Here is a 15,998-nt window from a genome sequence, read left to right on the forward strand (position 1 = left end):
GCACCCGAGTCCCCTGGGTCTCCTAGTAGTAATCTAACGATTCCCTAGTCCAGTCCTAGCGATTCCAAAGCCTATTAGAACTGTTACTTACCTGCTAGTAATTCGCATTCCACTTTTAAAGTATATGGTTTTTCGTGCCCCTCGGGCATTTGTGTATAACGTGCTAACTTAAGTATTTTCGTAAGAGTTTTGTTGTGTGCCTAGCACCCTGTCCTCATAAAGAGTACAGGGTTGTTGTGATTCTAATAAATACACTGTTTATTTTCATAACACTTGTGTGGTGTCCTTTCACTGGGTGTTCAAGGGGTAATGTGATGGTAAAACAGCTGGCTTAACACGCCCTCTAGAGTCTTAGCCTTAGACTGCTCGTATCCATGCTACTAGGATAGCTGGTCTATAAGGTTGACTTACAACCAATCATCAATAAGGGTTGTTTGGACTGATATATAGTGATCACTAGAATAGTGAGCACTGCACATCAGGCCAACTTCTCACATTGGTGAGCAGCGGTTGGGATTTGAGCTTGCTGTTGTTTTGCCACACATGCCCTAAGAATATCTTGTGAAAGATCACATAAGTACTAAAGGTACATATAACTTAGCTTAGAATACTCTGAGTTCTACTGAACCAGCTGTTGTAGCTCCTAGGGGCTAGCACACCCTAAACTACAACTCTAGCAAGGGATCAGTAGGCAAACATATAGTGTAGGTAAGTGCACCACTTACACCTCACTAGAAAAGCATGTCGACTCAGGGGGACTCTACTGAGACTCCCCTGGTCAGTGTTGACCCTCCACAGGTCACTTCAAGATATGCAGCTCTCAGTTTCCAGGAGATGAGACAAATCTGTGTCTCCAGGAAACTGAAGCAGGGGTCTAACCCCACCACTCCCTTTCTGATAGGTCTCTTAGAGACATATGATGCCAGAAAGCTTTCTCAGTTACATGAGAACATGCCAGCCTTAGAGGGAACCTCTGGGGATCCAGATCTCCCCAACACTGATTCAGCAGTTGAGGAGGAGGATCAAGAGGAACTCTCTGGGGATGAGGTAGACAAAGGTCTTGAGGTAGTCAGAAGGCTAACCAGGGCCAACTTAGACTTACTTGGGCTAGGATCTGGGGGACCCCCAGTACTAACCCGAAGTGGGCCTAACCTTGGAGTTAGGAGAGATAGATCTCTTTCTAGGGACTCCATTAGATCTCTGCACTCTAATGCCTCTTCTCAGGGGAGAAGGAACTCTCCCCAGAGGAGATTGACTTCCCCTCAGAGAAGAGAGCATGAAGCAAGGATGAGACAAGCTAAACTGAGGATTGAAAGGGAAGAACTTGCCCTGGCCAAAGAGAAGCTTGCCTTTGCTAGAGAGCAGCAGATGTGTGGGTTAGCTCCCACTGGTGGCAGCAATCTCCCAAGAGATAGAGAGAAGGGTTTAGATACTAAACACCTGACTAAAATAGTGCCCACCTTTAAGCAAGGGGATGACATCCAGAAAGGGATGGCTGCTTTGGAGAGGGCCTGCACTGTGCAGGGCATTCCCCAGAGTCAGTGGGCAGCTATACTGTGGCTCTCCTTTGATGGTAAAGGTAGAGATAAGCTCCTCACTACAAGAGTGGAGGATGCTAACAATTACCAGGTCCTGAAAAATGCACTGGTTGATGGGTTTGGTTTAACCACTGAGCAGTACAGGTTGCTGTTCAGAGACACCCAGAAAACTCAGTCTCAGGACTGGTCAGACTTTGTTGATTGTGCCACTAAGGCTTTGGAAGGCTGGCTACTGGGTAGTAAGGTTACTGATTTCAAGGGATTGTATAATCTAATTATGAGAGAGCAAGTCTTAAATAATTGTCAGAACCAGTTATTACACCAGCACCTGGTAGACTCTGATCTGACCTCTCCACAAGAATTGGGTAAGAGGGCAGACAAATGGGTCAGAACCAGGATTAGGCCCAAGAACCAAGGTGGTGACCAGAAAAAGGAATCAACCAAGCCTCAAGAGAAGGGTGGGAATAAATCTTCAGATCAAACCACACCAGGGCCCCAAAAATCCTCTGAGGGGGGTGGGTCCCAGAATCCTTCCAACAACCAGAAGAAACCTTATTGTTATCCCTGTAAACAGGTGGGTCATTTAAAAACTGACAGCAGTTGCCCAAAGAATAACAATAAGGAAAACATACCCCCAAGTAACATTCCCAAACCTCCTGTTACTACTAGTAGTAATCCCCCAGGTGGTGGGAGTGCCCCCAAGAATTTGGGTGCATTTACTTTGGGAGTTCCTGGGGACTCTGGCCTAACCAGGTCCCCTGACTTAGATACTCTTGTCTGTGAGACTGGCATGGGGTTTGCCAACTTCACAACTTGTCCCAACACTTTGGGCAAGTACAGACAGGAGCCCCTCATCAATGGTATAAAAGTTGAGGCCTATAGAGATACAGGGGCTAGCATCACTATGGTGACTGAGAGTCTAGTCCCCTCAAGGCAACTTTTACCTGGTGCCACATACCAGGTGACCAATATTGATGGAGTACAGAGAGATCATCCCATGGCAGTGGTCAATCTCAGCTGGGGAGGTGTCACTGGCCACAAGAGAGTGGCAGTGTCACCAAACTTGCCTGTAGATTGCCTACTGGGGAATGATTTGGAGCTCTCAGCCTGGGCTGAAGTAGAGCAAGAAACCCATTCTAAAATGGTAAACATCCATGGTAAGGTTAGTGGGGCAGTGGTAGCCACAGCCCCAGTCCAAGATGTCCTCCCTGAACAGGGCAGGAGGGTTGTGCCAGTCACAACCCCATCTCAGACAACTTCCTTCCCAGAACAGGTTGTCAAGGCTGTGATGGTCACAGCCCACACCCAAACTGAGCCCCCTCCTGAAAAGGTTGGGAGAGTTGTGATGGCCACAGCTCAAACTCAGACAGGTGACAGTGTTGTGAAGCCTGAAACTATGGATCACTCCACTCAGACAGAGAGTATTGAGGAGGAAGAGAAATCTCCCTCCCACCAGACTTTAGGAAAGGATCAGCCTCCTCAGGGAACTGATCTGACCCCTTGTGAAGAAACTGCCACAGAGGTAGTCAGGCCTAGCCTGACAGAACCCCTGATGTCAGTGGACCCTTCCAAGGTGGGACCCAGTCTGGAGCAGGTAACCTGCCCCTCTCTACCCTGCCTCAGTCAGCCCAGGGCTGTAGAGGTCAGGGAGGCCAGTGTTGGACCCCAAAGGGCCCCCTGTCCAAAAGAATTCCCCAATCAGCAGATTAAGGGCACTGAAGCTAGTAGACCTAGCCAAGTGAAAATAAGACACACTCCTGAGGGATCCCCCTTAAAGTTAGTTAGGGACCTCCCACAGATGGACACTGTTGGGCACAGCCAAACTTGGGACCTGAGGGCCCCAGACCTGACCTGTCCCTCCAGTAAGCCAAACAGAGGGACCCAATCTCCAGCTGTAGGTAGCCAGAGGTTGACCCTGAGAGCCCAAAACAACTCAGTCTTGGAAAGAAAGGCCTCTATGGTGGAAAATGATTGGAGGAAGTTGAGCCCAAAATTAGTGGAGCCTCACTTCAGTACTCCATTTCAGCACCAGCCTTTTTCTTTGACAAAACACACCACAGGTAGAGATTCCCTATGGTGGAGACCCTCAGACACCCTTAGGGTGAGGGATTGCTTAGTGGACCATGACATAGGGGGTAACCATGCCAGTGCTGGTACTTCCTTAAATGGCCACTTAGGCAATATAGGCTTACCTGGACAAGGATAGCCTTATCTCCTTTCGTTTGGGGGGGGGGTTATGTAGGAAGGTAAATCCCTGACTATGGTTGCCCCCAACTTTTTGCCTGGTGTTTTGCTGGTTTTCTGACTTAGTTGACCTGGGGCCCTGCTATTCAGGACCCCAGGCCTACTGCTCTCTCTGTAAAATGGATTCCATGTACCTTAGGTACATATCTAAATTGGATACTGAGTCACCTTATCAGTCCCTGTACTGTGTACCTTAGGTACCCAGGGCATAGGTGTACCCAGGGCCTACCAGGGGCTGCAGCATGTATTATGCCACCCCTGGATAGCCATCCAAATCTGACACAACTGGCTGCTTGACAGCTGGGGCAAGGTGGTGTAATCACCCTTTGCTTTAGATATAGTATACCTATATCTAACCCTAAAAATGGACACACAGATCTCCTATCAGTCACTCCTATGGCAGGCCTTAACAATCCTGAAGGCAGAGTGCTTGGAATCGTGTGAGATGGTGCTCTGGCATGAGCTGAGCCTGTCTGCGCCTTTCGGGATCCATCCCTTAGCCGTTTCCATGATATCGCATACCATATACTCTTAAGTGCCTTATAATCCTCGCGGTTATGTGCCAACTCTGGTATCGCTTTATCAAAACATGTCGAGTAAGGTGTCATACGAATTGGAATACTAACCCCTCGCCAATTCTGGCGACGGGGTTAGCATTCCACCCTTCTAGAGGGACACGACATGTATGTAACCCCTAACCCCGGTTAAAGTCAGACAGAGCCTTAGCATCCACAAAATGGATGCTGCCACCGAGACACAAGTCTGCCCTCCTGCTGCTGGGAGTCCTCCCAGAGCAGGAGATAAGGACAAAGGGTTTCCTGCCAGGGGCGGTGCCAGCACCGTCCCAGACAGGGTTTTGTGTATTGTAGGTAGGCAGGGCTTTAGAGGAAGGTGACTGCACGTGGCACCCCGGTGCTCACTGTGCATAGGCTGGCTGGAACCAGTTCCAGGGTCACTCCAGACCCTGTGCTGGGGAAAAGCCCGCCAAGGAAGTGGGTGTAACCACCCCCCTCCTAGTCCCACCCATAGGGCAGGACTTAGTCGCGTGCCAGCCCCCTTTTACAGGATAAAGGTAGGAACTGGCCCCCTTCCAAATCAGATCATCTTTGAATCCTGAAACTACTTTCCACGAAAGGAACTCAAGACTTCTTCCTAAGATTTCTCCCTTGTGACTAAGGAGTAGTCACCCTGCATCCGCAGGCACCATCTACAGAAACACTGCGGTCTGCTGCAAGTCCTTCCTCCGGAATCCGACTGCCCAGCTCGACGAGAACCGGCTTCCCTGGCACCTCTGACCTCTACCTGCATCAGTCACGCTGAGATTCGTGGGTGTGACGAGACCTCGAGGGACCGGCCATCTTCAAGACTGCACGACTTCTGAACAACAAGCCCGCCGAGTGAATTCCTGGTGAGTGCTTTGGGGTCCGAGAAGCCCCCACCCTGAGCAGCTCCAGCACCGAAGAGCAGCCCCCCAGCATCTCCACGATCTGCGTGGGGCCCTTCTGCTTTTTACTGCTCACCGCGTTGTTTGGCTACTAGCCCGCTGGCTTGTGGCCTTCCTGACGACGCCCGACGACATTTCTGCTGCTGGTCTGGTTGCTCCAGACTGGCCCTTGCTTCCCTCCATCGGAGAAGTACCCTGGACCCTCCTGGTCCACTCAAGACGCCATTTTAGGTCCACCGCGTGGGCCTTGCATTTGCCAAGACTTGTTGCCCAATCCTGGGTCCAGCGACGTCGACAGCAAGAACCTTCGTGGGACAGCTCGCACCTCCATCCTGGTCGCCGACAACGCCTCCTGGTCCGAGAGACTGCAGAGCCCAGCAGCGCCCACTCACCTGACTGCGGTGACTTCGCCCGGTGCCATCCTGGTGCCCACTTAATCACTGGCTAGTGATTCAAGAACTTGGTCCCCTCTGCTTTCAGGTTTTCTTCTTCCTTGATCCAGGCTTGGATCCATCGAACTTTTCTTCACTGGTCGCCTGCCAGCAACTTCTTCCTTCCAGGCTCCTGGTCCGGCAACGAGATCCCCGACGTCTTTTCAGACCTATGCAGCTGCAGCCCCTGGGCTAGGTAACTTCGGCACTTCGGTGTCCCAGCATAGCCTCACTATCCTAGGGTCAGGATCCACTGTCGTTTTCTTCCTACCAGGTCGGGTTCGCCCGTGAACACTAACTTTGCCTTTACTAGCCTCCATAGACTTTGTCCCGCATCCCGCGTGAGAGTGCACACTCTGCACCCGAGTCCCCTGGGTCTCCTAGTAGTAATCTAACGATTCCCTAGTCCAGTCCTAGCGATTCCAAAGCCTATTAGAACTGTTACTTACCTGCTAGTAATTCGCATTCCACTTTTAAAGTATATGGTTTTTCGTGCCCCTCGGGCATTTGTGTATAACGTGCTAACTTAAGTATTTTCGTAAGAGTTTTGTTGTGTGCCTAGCACCCTGTCCTCATAAAGAGTACAGGGTTGTTGTGATTCTAATAAATACACTGTTTATTTTCATAACACTTGTGTGGTGTCCTTTCACTGGGTGTTCAAGGGGTAATGTGATGGTAAAACAGCTGGCTTAACACGCCCTCTAGAGTCTTAGCCTTAGACTGCTCGTATCCATGCTACTAGGATAGCTGGTCTATAAGGTTGACTTACAACCAATCATCAATAAGGGTTGTTTGGACTGATATATAGTGATCACTAGAATAGTGAGCACTGCACATCAGGCCAACTTCTCACAACTAGAAATCGGGTTCCTAACCGGGGCGCCAGAAAAACCTACTGAAACATTCATTTCGCCAGACAAATGTGCGCCAGGGAGTTTGGAATGCATAATAGAACTCTTTGTAGCACCAGTATCCAACAGAAAAGGTTCTGATACACCTGATGTAATCACCTCAACGTAAGGTCCACTCTGATCTACTGGAACTGAAACAACTCCCTCTCTTTGTCTATGGCTGTCCTAGCAATCATTACCTTCCATATGCTCATCTTCTGCATAGTAATCATCAGCATAGTACTGAGCCGTCCTACCAGACGCGTTATTCTGCTGGTCAAAACTATTCATTGAATTTTGAGGCGGAAAGGAACGTGCGTTCTGGGGGACATTTCCACGTCCTCTACCTCTTGGAGCTTGCTGAACACCTCGACCTCGTGCACTGGAAACACCATTTCCACGCTGTAACAGAATAGGACATTTGTACTTAAAATGACCCTCTTCCTTACAATATGAACACTGATTGGGACCTACAGTCATATACACGTTCTGTAGACGCAGGCACCTTTTGATCGAGGACGCGACTCCTGTTTCTGCTGTTGTTGTTTACCCTGTTTTTATTTTTAGAATCAATCAACTATTGAGCAGTATACCAACACATAACACAGCTCGGCTGCCTACATCCACCGGCCGGCAGAGCACGATCCAGCAATATTAAACACAGCCTTTGGGTCTACATCCCAGGGGGCGACCTACGAATATTTAGCCCACCGACGCAGGCACCATATACTCTAGATTGTCTTCCGATGACAGCACTTCAGCAATAACGACAAAGCTGCTTGCAGTATGACCTATTAGCACCGTAACGAGCACCGGCCGACCTCACACCGCAGCATTGGTCTCACCGATGCAGATGGATGTCATTACTGAGCCGCTGCCTGCACCGTGACCTGAGGGCACTGCATGATGCACCACTGCGCTCCTGATTTTAACCTCACAGAGTTCAATCTGCAGCGCGTGTGACTTTCAGGGCCCAATGACTCCTGCATCGACCTCCGGGGTTGACGCCTGCTGACGCCGCCTCTACAGAGTTCATTGCAAGGTCCACGATGCCCTGCATTTGCAAGGTACTGTTTGCGGGTCTTCCCGACACCGTAGCTGGCCCGCGACGCTGGGGTTGGCCTGAACTGTTGGATTTTTTTGCTCACAACACCAGGATAGCCTCGGAAGGAGCTATTGACTTCAAAGAACTGTATTTTAAGTCTATTTTTGCAATATTCATATTTTGATTAATACATGTTGCATTTTTATTGTTTTTGTCTTGTTTTTCACAGATAAATATTGGCTATTTTTCTAAAACACATGTGGCATCCTTTTGCAGTGTTTTCACTGTATTACTGTGAGTCATGTGGAAATGCTTTACACATTGCCTCTGAGATAAGCCTGGCTGCTCATGCCACGCTACCAAGGAGGTGAGCAGTGGTTATCTTAGAAGTGTAATCCCCTTATCCTGACTAGAAGAAATACACCTCCGCCTAGTAGAGACCCCCATTTCTAACAGACAGTCATTTATTTGTCTATACCTCCATGGTAATGCTTTGGCTGAAGGGGCCATAGTAATACCTGGGCTGCAGGAGAGCTGTGCTCAAGAGGAAACCATGCTTGGATCAGGCTCCAGCATCATGGACCTTGTAAGGGGATGTTATTTGTTTGGAAATCAACAAAATATTTGTGAGCCAATTTGATTTTCCCATAAGACAAGCATGATTCATTATTCAGACGTAATTCCATAGGAAAGCATAGAGGTGAGGGTGACCAGTTTAGAGCCAACTACTGTGACAATTTTGTTATTGGAGTAGACAGTTTACATACAAGTATATATTGGGGTGCTCCATTTAGTAAGTTTAATATAGATTGTGGGGTTGGCATAGTTGGCCCATGTTTTGTGAAAAATGTGTTTGGCTCAGACATAGGGCTTGATTAGGATGGCGGTCTGACTAAAGCCCGACAGACATTCAATCAGGGATGGGACTGCCTGACTAGCTGTTGGTGGTCCCGACATACGAATTACAATGCGACCGCCTTGAAGGCGGTCACAATGTGTATTCTTTGTATTGCGGAGGGTACTGCGGGCTGCAGCACACGCCGCAGTACAAAAGAACACATCTGACATATCCCTGCACCATACGTGCCTACCACATGGTGCAGGGATATGTAGGGGGGCACCATAGGTACCCCCAGGTCTCATGTAGGGGGCCAGGGGGAAAGGGGATGTGCTATGGGCCCCCAATGTCCCTTTCCGCCAGACTTTTCATTGCAGGTAAACAGCCATAAACCGGCCAGTGGGAAGGGACATCATAATCCTACGGTGGTGCCTGGCAGGCACGCCACCATTGTAGGGATTGCAGAGCCTCTGACGGTCTGAAGGGCTCCTTGAGCCCGTCAGTTCCGTGGTGGTCGGTCTCTCCGACCGCCAACCAACCACCCTTCATTATAATGCGCAGGCGGTAGAGCAGGGTCTGCTGGTGGTGGCACCGCCACAGACAGGCTAGCAGTCCCACCGTCATCGTAATGAGGCCCTAAATCTCAATAGACCTCTTAGGGGTATGTGATTTGTATGGAAAAAAACACAACATGCTGATTGTATGATAATATGGCTACGTTTGTTCAAACGAGTTGACTGGATTATTTAAGGTTCTGTAAATGTAATGTTATTTATATAAAATGCTACCTGCTAATAAGATGCTGGCTGTACAAGATGCTAACTTCAGCTTGCGAATAAGAGGCTGGACAAATATGGGGGCATATTTACAACAGACGGCGATAAATATTGCAAAGCGCGCTTAGCGCTTTTATATTTATCGCCGTCTATCGCTGGAATTTATCGCCATGCTTGTGCTATATTTACAACGCATAGCGCAATGGCGATATAAATTCCAGCGATAGCTGGGTAATCGCCGTTTTGCAGGGAACATCGCTGTTTTTCCAGCGATGTTCCCTGCTAAAAAACGGCAATATGCTTGTTCATACGACCATATGCTTGTAACACAAGAATCAGCCCCCCATGTTAGGTATGGGTTAGTCATGATTTTAGCAGCCATTAGTTTTTGGCGAAAACAGTGGTTTTCACCCAAAACTAACGTCTGCTAAAATGCGTGTGCCACCTTGTAAATATTGCAATGTGCACATCAGAGATATTTAAAAGGTTGTACTGCCCAGTGACGCCCACTTTGCATCTCATCAGAGATGCAAAGGGAGGCATTGGAAAAAAGGCTGCTAACATGTGCTAATGCATGTTAGCACCCTCTCGTAAATAGCGCAATATTTTTATCTCCGCTTTTTTGGTTTTAAAAGGCAAAAAAGCGGAGATTTGGCCCTTGTAAATAGCAACAAGAAAAATTCTTTCCGTGAAAGATTAGAATCTAAAGCACACCTTTGGTGATCCAAATCGCTGAATTAAAAATGAAGAAAAAAGCTGTTTGACTTTTCTGTGGGATGATCCCAAATATATTCACTCATAGGCTTGAATCATATTAAGTCATATGATAAGTATTCCATCTGGAAATTCATTCAGGTGAAGGTCTTCAAAAAATATTAATAATCCATTAGCTTGATGCTAACACGTTAGAAATATGTCCCGATGCATTTCGAGGGCGTGGCTCTTCTTCAGGGGGGCGGGTCACACAAGTAAACCAAGGTACCGGGGACGCCGTCAGAGTAAACGCGGCTCGCCCGTACTGTGAAAATCGGAAGTCACACACTTTTATTAATATTTTTTGATGACCGTCACTTGAATACATTTTCAGATGGAATACTGATCATATGACTTAATATGATTCAAGCCTATGATTGAATACATTTGGGACCATCCCACAGAAAAGTCAACAGGCTTTTTTCTTCATTTTTAATTCAGCGATTTGGATCGCCAAAGGTGTGCTTTAGATTCTAACCTTTCACGGAAAGAGGTTTTCTTCTTGCATCACGTTTCGGTGCCTCTATGAACAGGAGGTAATCATCTTAAGCACCCTAACCATTCCAAAATTCAATTACCAATATACATTTGATTACCTGGAGTGCAGCGGTTCACCAGTTTTTTTATACCTTGTAAATATGCCCCAGAATGCTTTACTCTGACATAAAAATCAGGCAGAAAATATTTTCAAGGTTTTTGTAATCCACTGTGAATGTCACGCTGTTTTCACAGTACTCTCTTGAATAAGTGTTTCTATGGCTTTTGTATTCCAGCTCATTCGCAACGACCTTCCTGGGGAAATGCAGGCAGAGGGGGAGATATCTGATGACCTGCGGCTCAGCCTGGACGAGAGTCAGGCCATTAATGACGACTACAAAGATTCTTATTTCGACCGGGGCCACTTGTTCCCCAACTCCTTCCAGGAAACAAACCTCAGAGACTCCACCTTCACTCTCACAAACGCTGTGCCCATGGACCCCTGCTTCAACAGAGTCACGTGGTCCAAACTGGAGAAGGAGCTTAAATCCCAGTTACTGTCAAACTGTGTGAATGTGCAAGGGTTGCCCTACCTAGTGACAGGGTCAGTGCCGAACCAAAACAGGAAAATACCTGTCTTCGATCCAGAGGACACAGAGCCACCTACAGGTCCAAACCAGAACTACAACAGAGTGTCTGTGCCCAGCCACGTGTGGACCGCCGTGTGCTGTGATCACTGGGATGAAAATAAGAAATTCTCCCTGGCTTTTCTCGGCGAGAACAAGGCTGAAGGCGATATCGAAACACTGCGTGTGCAGGACCTGGCAGCCAGGCTGCAAACTCTGTATGCTTCTCCCGACAATATTGCCATTTTTAGTGACCTTTGTGAGGGCACGGATAAGACGTTTAGGGACAAAATCTCATCAGACATTAAGAATCACATTTTAAGTGGGAATATCAAAATAGACCGGGCCTTAGAAAGAAAGAGGGCAGCGGATAATATTGCTCAGAGATCCAGTTCAGCACAAAAACAAGTGAAGACCTCTACCGGCGCTACCTACGCACTGCAGTTGCCAAATTACTCTGTGTGGGCTAAAGTTCGCACCAGCGAGCCGGGGTACGTCTGTGTGCTCTCCACCCTGGGACGGGTCGGCCGCCAGGACACCACCCTTGTCCGCGACGAGCTCAGAAAAATACGTAAAAGGAGCGCAGCCTCTGAAACGGAGGGTCCTATTTGTCTTGTGCAGGAGAGGGCCGCGCTTCCATCACCAGCCTTGGGAGAACAATGCATACATGCCAACAGACCCGATTCAGGCGGGAGACTACCGATTTTAAAAGCCAAAAATGGCTTTATTTTGGCCGTCTCCCGCCTGAAATTGCATTTTCTACAACAGAAGTCAATGGGGAATTTTCATTCTCCCGATTTTTTCTTTTAAATCTCCCACTGCCTGGTCCTTAAATGTTGGCATGTATGACAATGTGTCAATGATGTTTGTAGTAACAAGAACGAACGCTACAACTGGTGCTGGACGGCGGCTAAGGTTAAGAGCTGGGCTTACTGCTGCACGGAGCAATGCGAATTAAACGAGGAGAAGGGAGAATACGAGTGCCAAAGCTCCTCTTATGGTAAAGTGCCCTGCTCCCCTCAGTACTCCAGCGTGACAGCTGCCGGGGGGGCTTGCCGCAGTGACCACCCATGTGGGAGGTATGGATATGATTATTATTGGTGTTATACAGATTATGAGGAGAAGTGGAGCCACTGCTGTTCTCCAAGGCACCCCTGTGAGTCGACAGGACAAAACAACTGCGCCGCCGCTGATTCAGGGGGTAGCCCAGTCTGGTGTCACATGTAGGCCGCAGATGCAGGTCAAAGATAAACCCAACACTTGCACAAATAGGTGATTATATTTGTGAGGTGTTTGAATTCGCCATCACTATATATTTTTGAAAATTTGGGGCTCATTGCATGTGCCGGAAATGTCAGGATCTCCGTTCCTCACGCAGACATATTTTGGACTTCGTTTCATGTTTATGGGATGGCCTGAAGTACGGAAGCCGTGATGTCTAGTAAATATCAGCTTTGGAATTACAACTATCCGTCCTCTGAATGACTCCTACGGTAAAAACTGGTGCACTGATTTCTACACCCATGTTAACCTGTTTTCTCTGCTAAATTCCAACGGATTTTCACAGATAAAATTGCTTCATAAAAAAAAAATATGAAGGCGTGGGTTTGCCCGCGTAGTTTGTAATCCTGATTTGAACTAAATGTCCACTTGAATCGAGATTAGAAGGAAATCGATAACGAGGGCTCTGTCCTTAAAAAAAGTCTGCTGGACGAGGTGTAAATATGTGAAAATCGGTGCAGAAACTCGAGAATCCAGCAGTTATTCCTCATTCCAAGGATCCTATTACGAGTTTACAAACGTGGTTTTACCAGACCCGGAATATCCAATGCCACATGGTGTGGCAATCACAAGGTGTGGTGTTCAGTACCATTACAAGTTTTCCTACCCAGAAGCGGAATCACTGCTGGAATTGGGTGTATGCGCACCCATTTCCTCATCCTTTCCCCTCATTCACAGGACTTTTCTACAGATATAAGGTGCAGGTTTTGCCCCCTTAACTCTTAGGGGCCTTAATACGAGTTTGGCAGGTTTGGGAGCGGGCCCTCCCCACACCGCCAAACCCATGTACCAACCCCCTGCCAGATGAGGAGTTTTCTCCTGTCTGACGGGCCGTTCTTTGGCGTTCCCAGGGCGGTGCCTATGAAATAGGCCACACAATGGGAGGTCAAAGGCAGTAACTGCATGACATAGACTGCTGCAGTTAATTCCATCCAGGTACTGGTGTGCAGGCACACAGGGGGGCACAAGGTGTGCCCCGCGTGTGCATCCACATGGCGTAAGGAACAAGGGGGCCCTGCATGGCCCCCTTTGTTTCCTCATGCCACACTTTTCATGGCAGTCGCACCGCTATGAAAAGAGTGGCATTGAGGAAACTCGTAATATCCTTGGCGGGCTGCAGCGGCCCCATCAAGCATATTGTGGCCTCAATAACGCTGTGCCTCTGCCAGGGATCCCAGATCTCTGGCGGCTGTGGTGGCCCTGGTTCTAATGGGGAGGTCGGAAGACCGCCACTGGCGCGCCCCACGAATCTGGCGGCCCTTAATCACCATTCAAGCAAGAACTCCGGTCTCTGCCCACATTGGGATTGTCAATAATTTTTAATAGACCCCAGAGTGGAAACATTGTAACAGGGTGGTGATCTTGCACTTGCTAATTAACACACCCTATGGTAGTAATGGACGGGTAAGATGAGGCCTAAGAGCATGCATGGCTGAGAGCTGGGTGAATGGGTAGCCATGGACCCACTGGCAGCAGAAGGGTGCTCATGGCTCTCTCTTCTGCTGCTCAGTCTTTCGCCCGCCCATCCATTGAGCCATCTACATGCAGCCACTCACAAATGTGTCCATTTATGAACTCACAAAACCATTAATTCGCACTTCCTTTACCTCATTCTATCATTCACTCAACCACACAACCAGACAAAGCAGATCACCCAGGAGGGACGATGAATCAACATGAGCGTCTGGCCCCACATGCACCCTGAAAGGCCAGGGAAGTCCTCTAACCCACTGGCCTCCGACGATACTCTGTGAATGCCTAAGAGCTGCACTTCCCTCCCCCCAGTGCCTTGAGACCCATCCGGGTGAGTAGCTGTGCTCAACAAATCTTGATTGACTAATTGAAGAAGCCCTTCCTGACAGCAACCCAACTCATGGATTAACCTGGATACAGGAGAGGGGCACAATTCATTCACCCGTCCATTAACTCATTCTTACATTCACCCAAGCACACAACTAGACAAAGCAGCTCGCCCAGGAAAAGCCCTTCCTGACAGCAAACCAACTCTTGGTTCAGCCTGGAGACAGGAGAGGGGCACATGTTAGAATCTATGCCTTAGTTGGGGTAAAAATACTGAGGTAGAAATCAACCCATGAACCAAGAGCATTGTACATGTTCAGAATCATATACTAGCCAACGGGTCATCATTGCTTGTGCAAAATCACTAAGTAGAACCAGGCAAAGCTGTTAATCAGCCTCATGTCATGTATGACCCCTTACTCCTACCTTTTATCTTTTCTTTGCCAAATAGCAATTTTATGTATCGGGCCTTGAAAGCGTGGGATTTAAAAGCCTGCATATAAATGCTCTTGACAAAAAACAGAAAGCATGGTGCCTCATGGCATCAAAAAGAAACATAGCCAGTGAGCAATGATGGCATGATGAAATTGAAGAATAAACACATCAATGGACTGGTGTAACTATAAAAATGAGTCCACCTGAAAAAAAACCTTTTTCTTATTATCTTAAATGTTTGATCTTCTTCATATGAAAGTAAAATAGAATCATTAACATGTGATGCCTATTAGAACAAAACATATTGTATGTGCATAATATAAGAATATGTGTAACAAGCATGTCTTCTTTTTATTTCAATGATGAACAATTCTTACTAGCTGATACAAACTCGAGAATGTATTTTCTAATTGTTGTAACATGAACACATCATCTCTAAAATATACACATTATACAGAGAACACAGAATACCATAACTGAACAGCTCAATTATCTTTCAAAAACCCAGATATAGAGTGCTTTCCTCAATGTATCAAACATTTTTCCTGAATTTTAACATAACAGAAAAGTACATCAATCTTTCAAAAATATTCAAGTTCCAACTACCATATGGCATTGCAATTTTCTTGCATAATATATTTTTAATCTTTTTTGGAATTAGCTAGAGTTATAGGGAAAATGTGATCTCCCCTACAGGCAATATGCCAAATGTGTCTTTGTAGCCACAACCCTCCAGCCCCATCTGATAGCTAGACATATTTACCTATTTTAACCAATGTTAAAGTTTAAGTGAGATAAACAGCTCAAAAAGCCTCTTTTAAATTTATTATTTATAAAGGTTCTGAAGCAGATTGTTCTGGTCATTAAGTGTAGACTCTAAATCCTCCCAAGATGACAAAAAATGAAGAATCGGTCTTTGCCTTGGGTCACAGGACAACGAGCTTCATAACAATTTAGCACTTAGGTGAAACTAAAAAGCATGACAACACTTGGCATTCGGTCGTGGTTGGGCACAGCAATTAGGATTCAGTCAATGGTTGGACAGAGCACTTGAAATTCAGTCAATGGTAGGACGCTTAATTAACCTGTGTTTTAATACAGCACTTGTCATTCAGTCAGTGGTTTGACACATCACTTCACATTCAAACACAGCACTTGAGTTTAAGTCAGAGGTTGGGCACTTGGCATTCAGTCAGTGGTTGGACATAACACTTGAGATTCATTCAGTGGTTGGACACAGCATTTGAGATTCATTCAGTGGTTGGACACAGCATTTGAGATTCATTCAGTGGTTGGACACAGCACTTGACATTCAGTCAGTAGTTGGACACAACACTTGAGATTCAGTCAGTGGTTGGACACAGCATTTGAGATTCATACAGTGATTGGACACATCACTTGACATTCAGTCAGAGATTGG

At 47.2% G+C, this 15,998-nt stretch overlaps 1 protein-coding gene across 1 annotated transcript in view; it reads left to right on the forward strand.

Moving 5' to 3' along the window:
• The window catches only part of LOC144805642 (uncharacterized), a 70,965-nt gene extending 55,744 nt beyond the window's left edge, over positions 1-15,221 (forward strand). The window contains exons 2-3 of the mRNA XM_078672164.1: positions 10,733-11,717; positions 11,910-15,221. Coding sequence (XP_078528290.1) covers positions 10,733-11,717; positions 11,910-12,289 — 1,365 coding nt within the window. The 3' untranslated portion in view covers positions 12,290-15,221. The remainder of the gene's footprint in view (positions 1-10,732; positions 11,718-11,909) is intronic.
• Positions 15,222-15,998: the final 777 nt, after the last annotated feature.

The sequence above is a fragment of the Lissotriton helveticus genome, chromosome 1_2, assembly GCF_964261635.1.
Source record: "Lissotriton helveticus chromosome 1_2, aLisHel1.1, whole genome shotgun sequence".
Classification (NCBI taxonomy): Eukaryota; Metazoa; Chordata; class Amphibia; order Caudata; family Salamandridae; genus Lissotriton; species Lissotriton helveticus.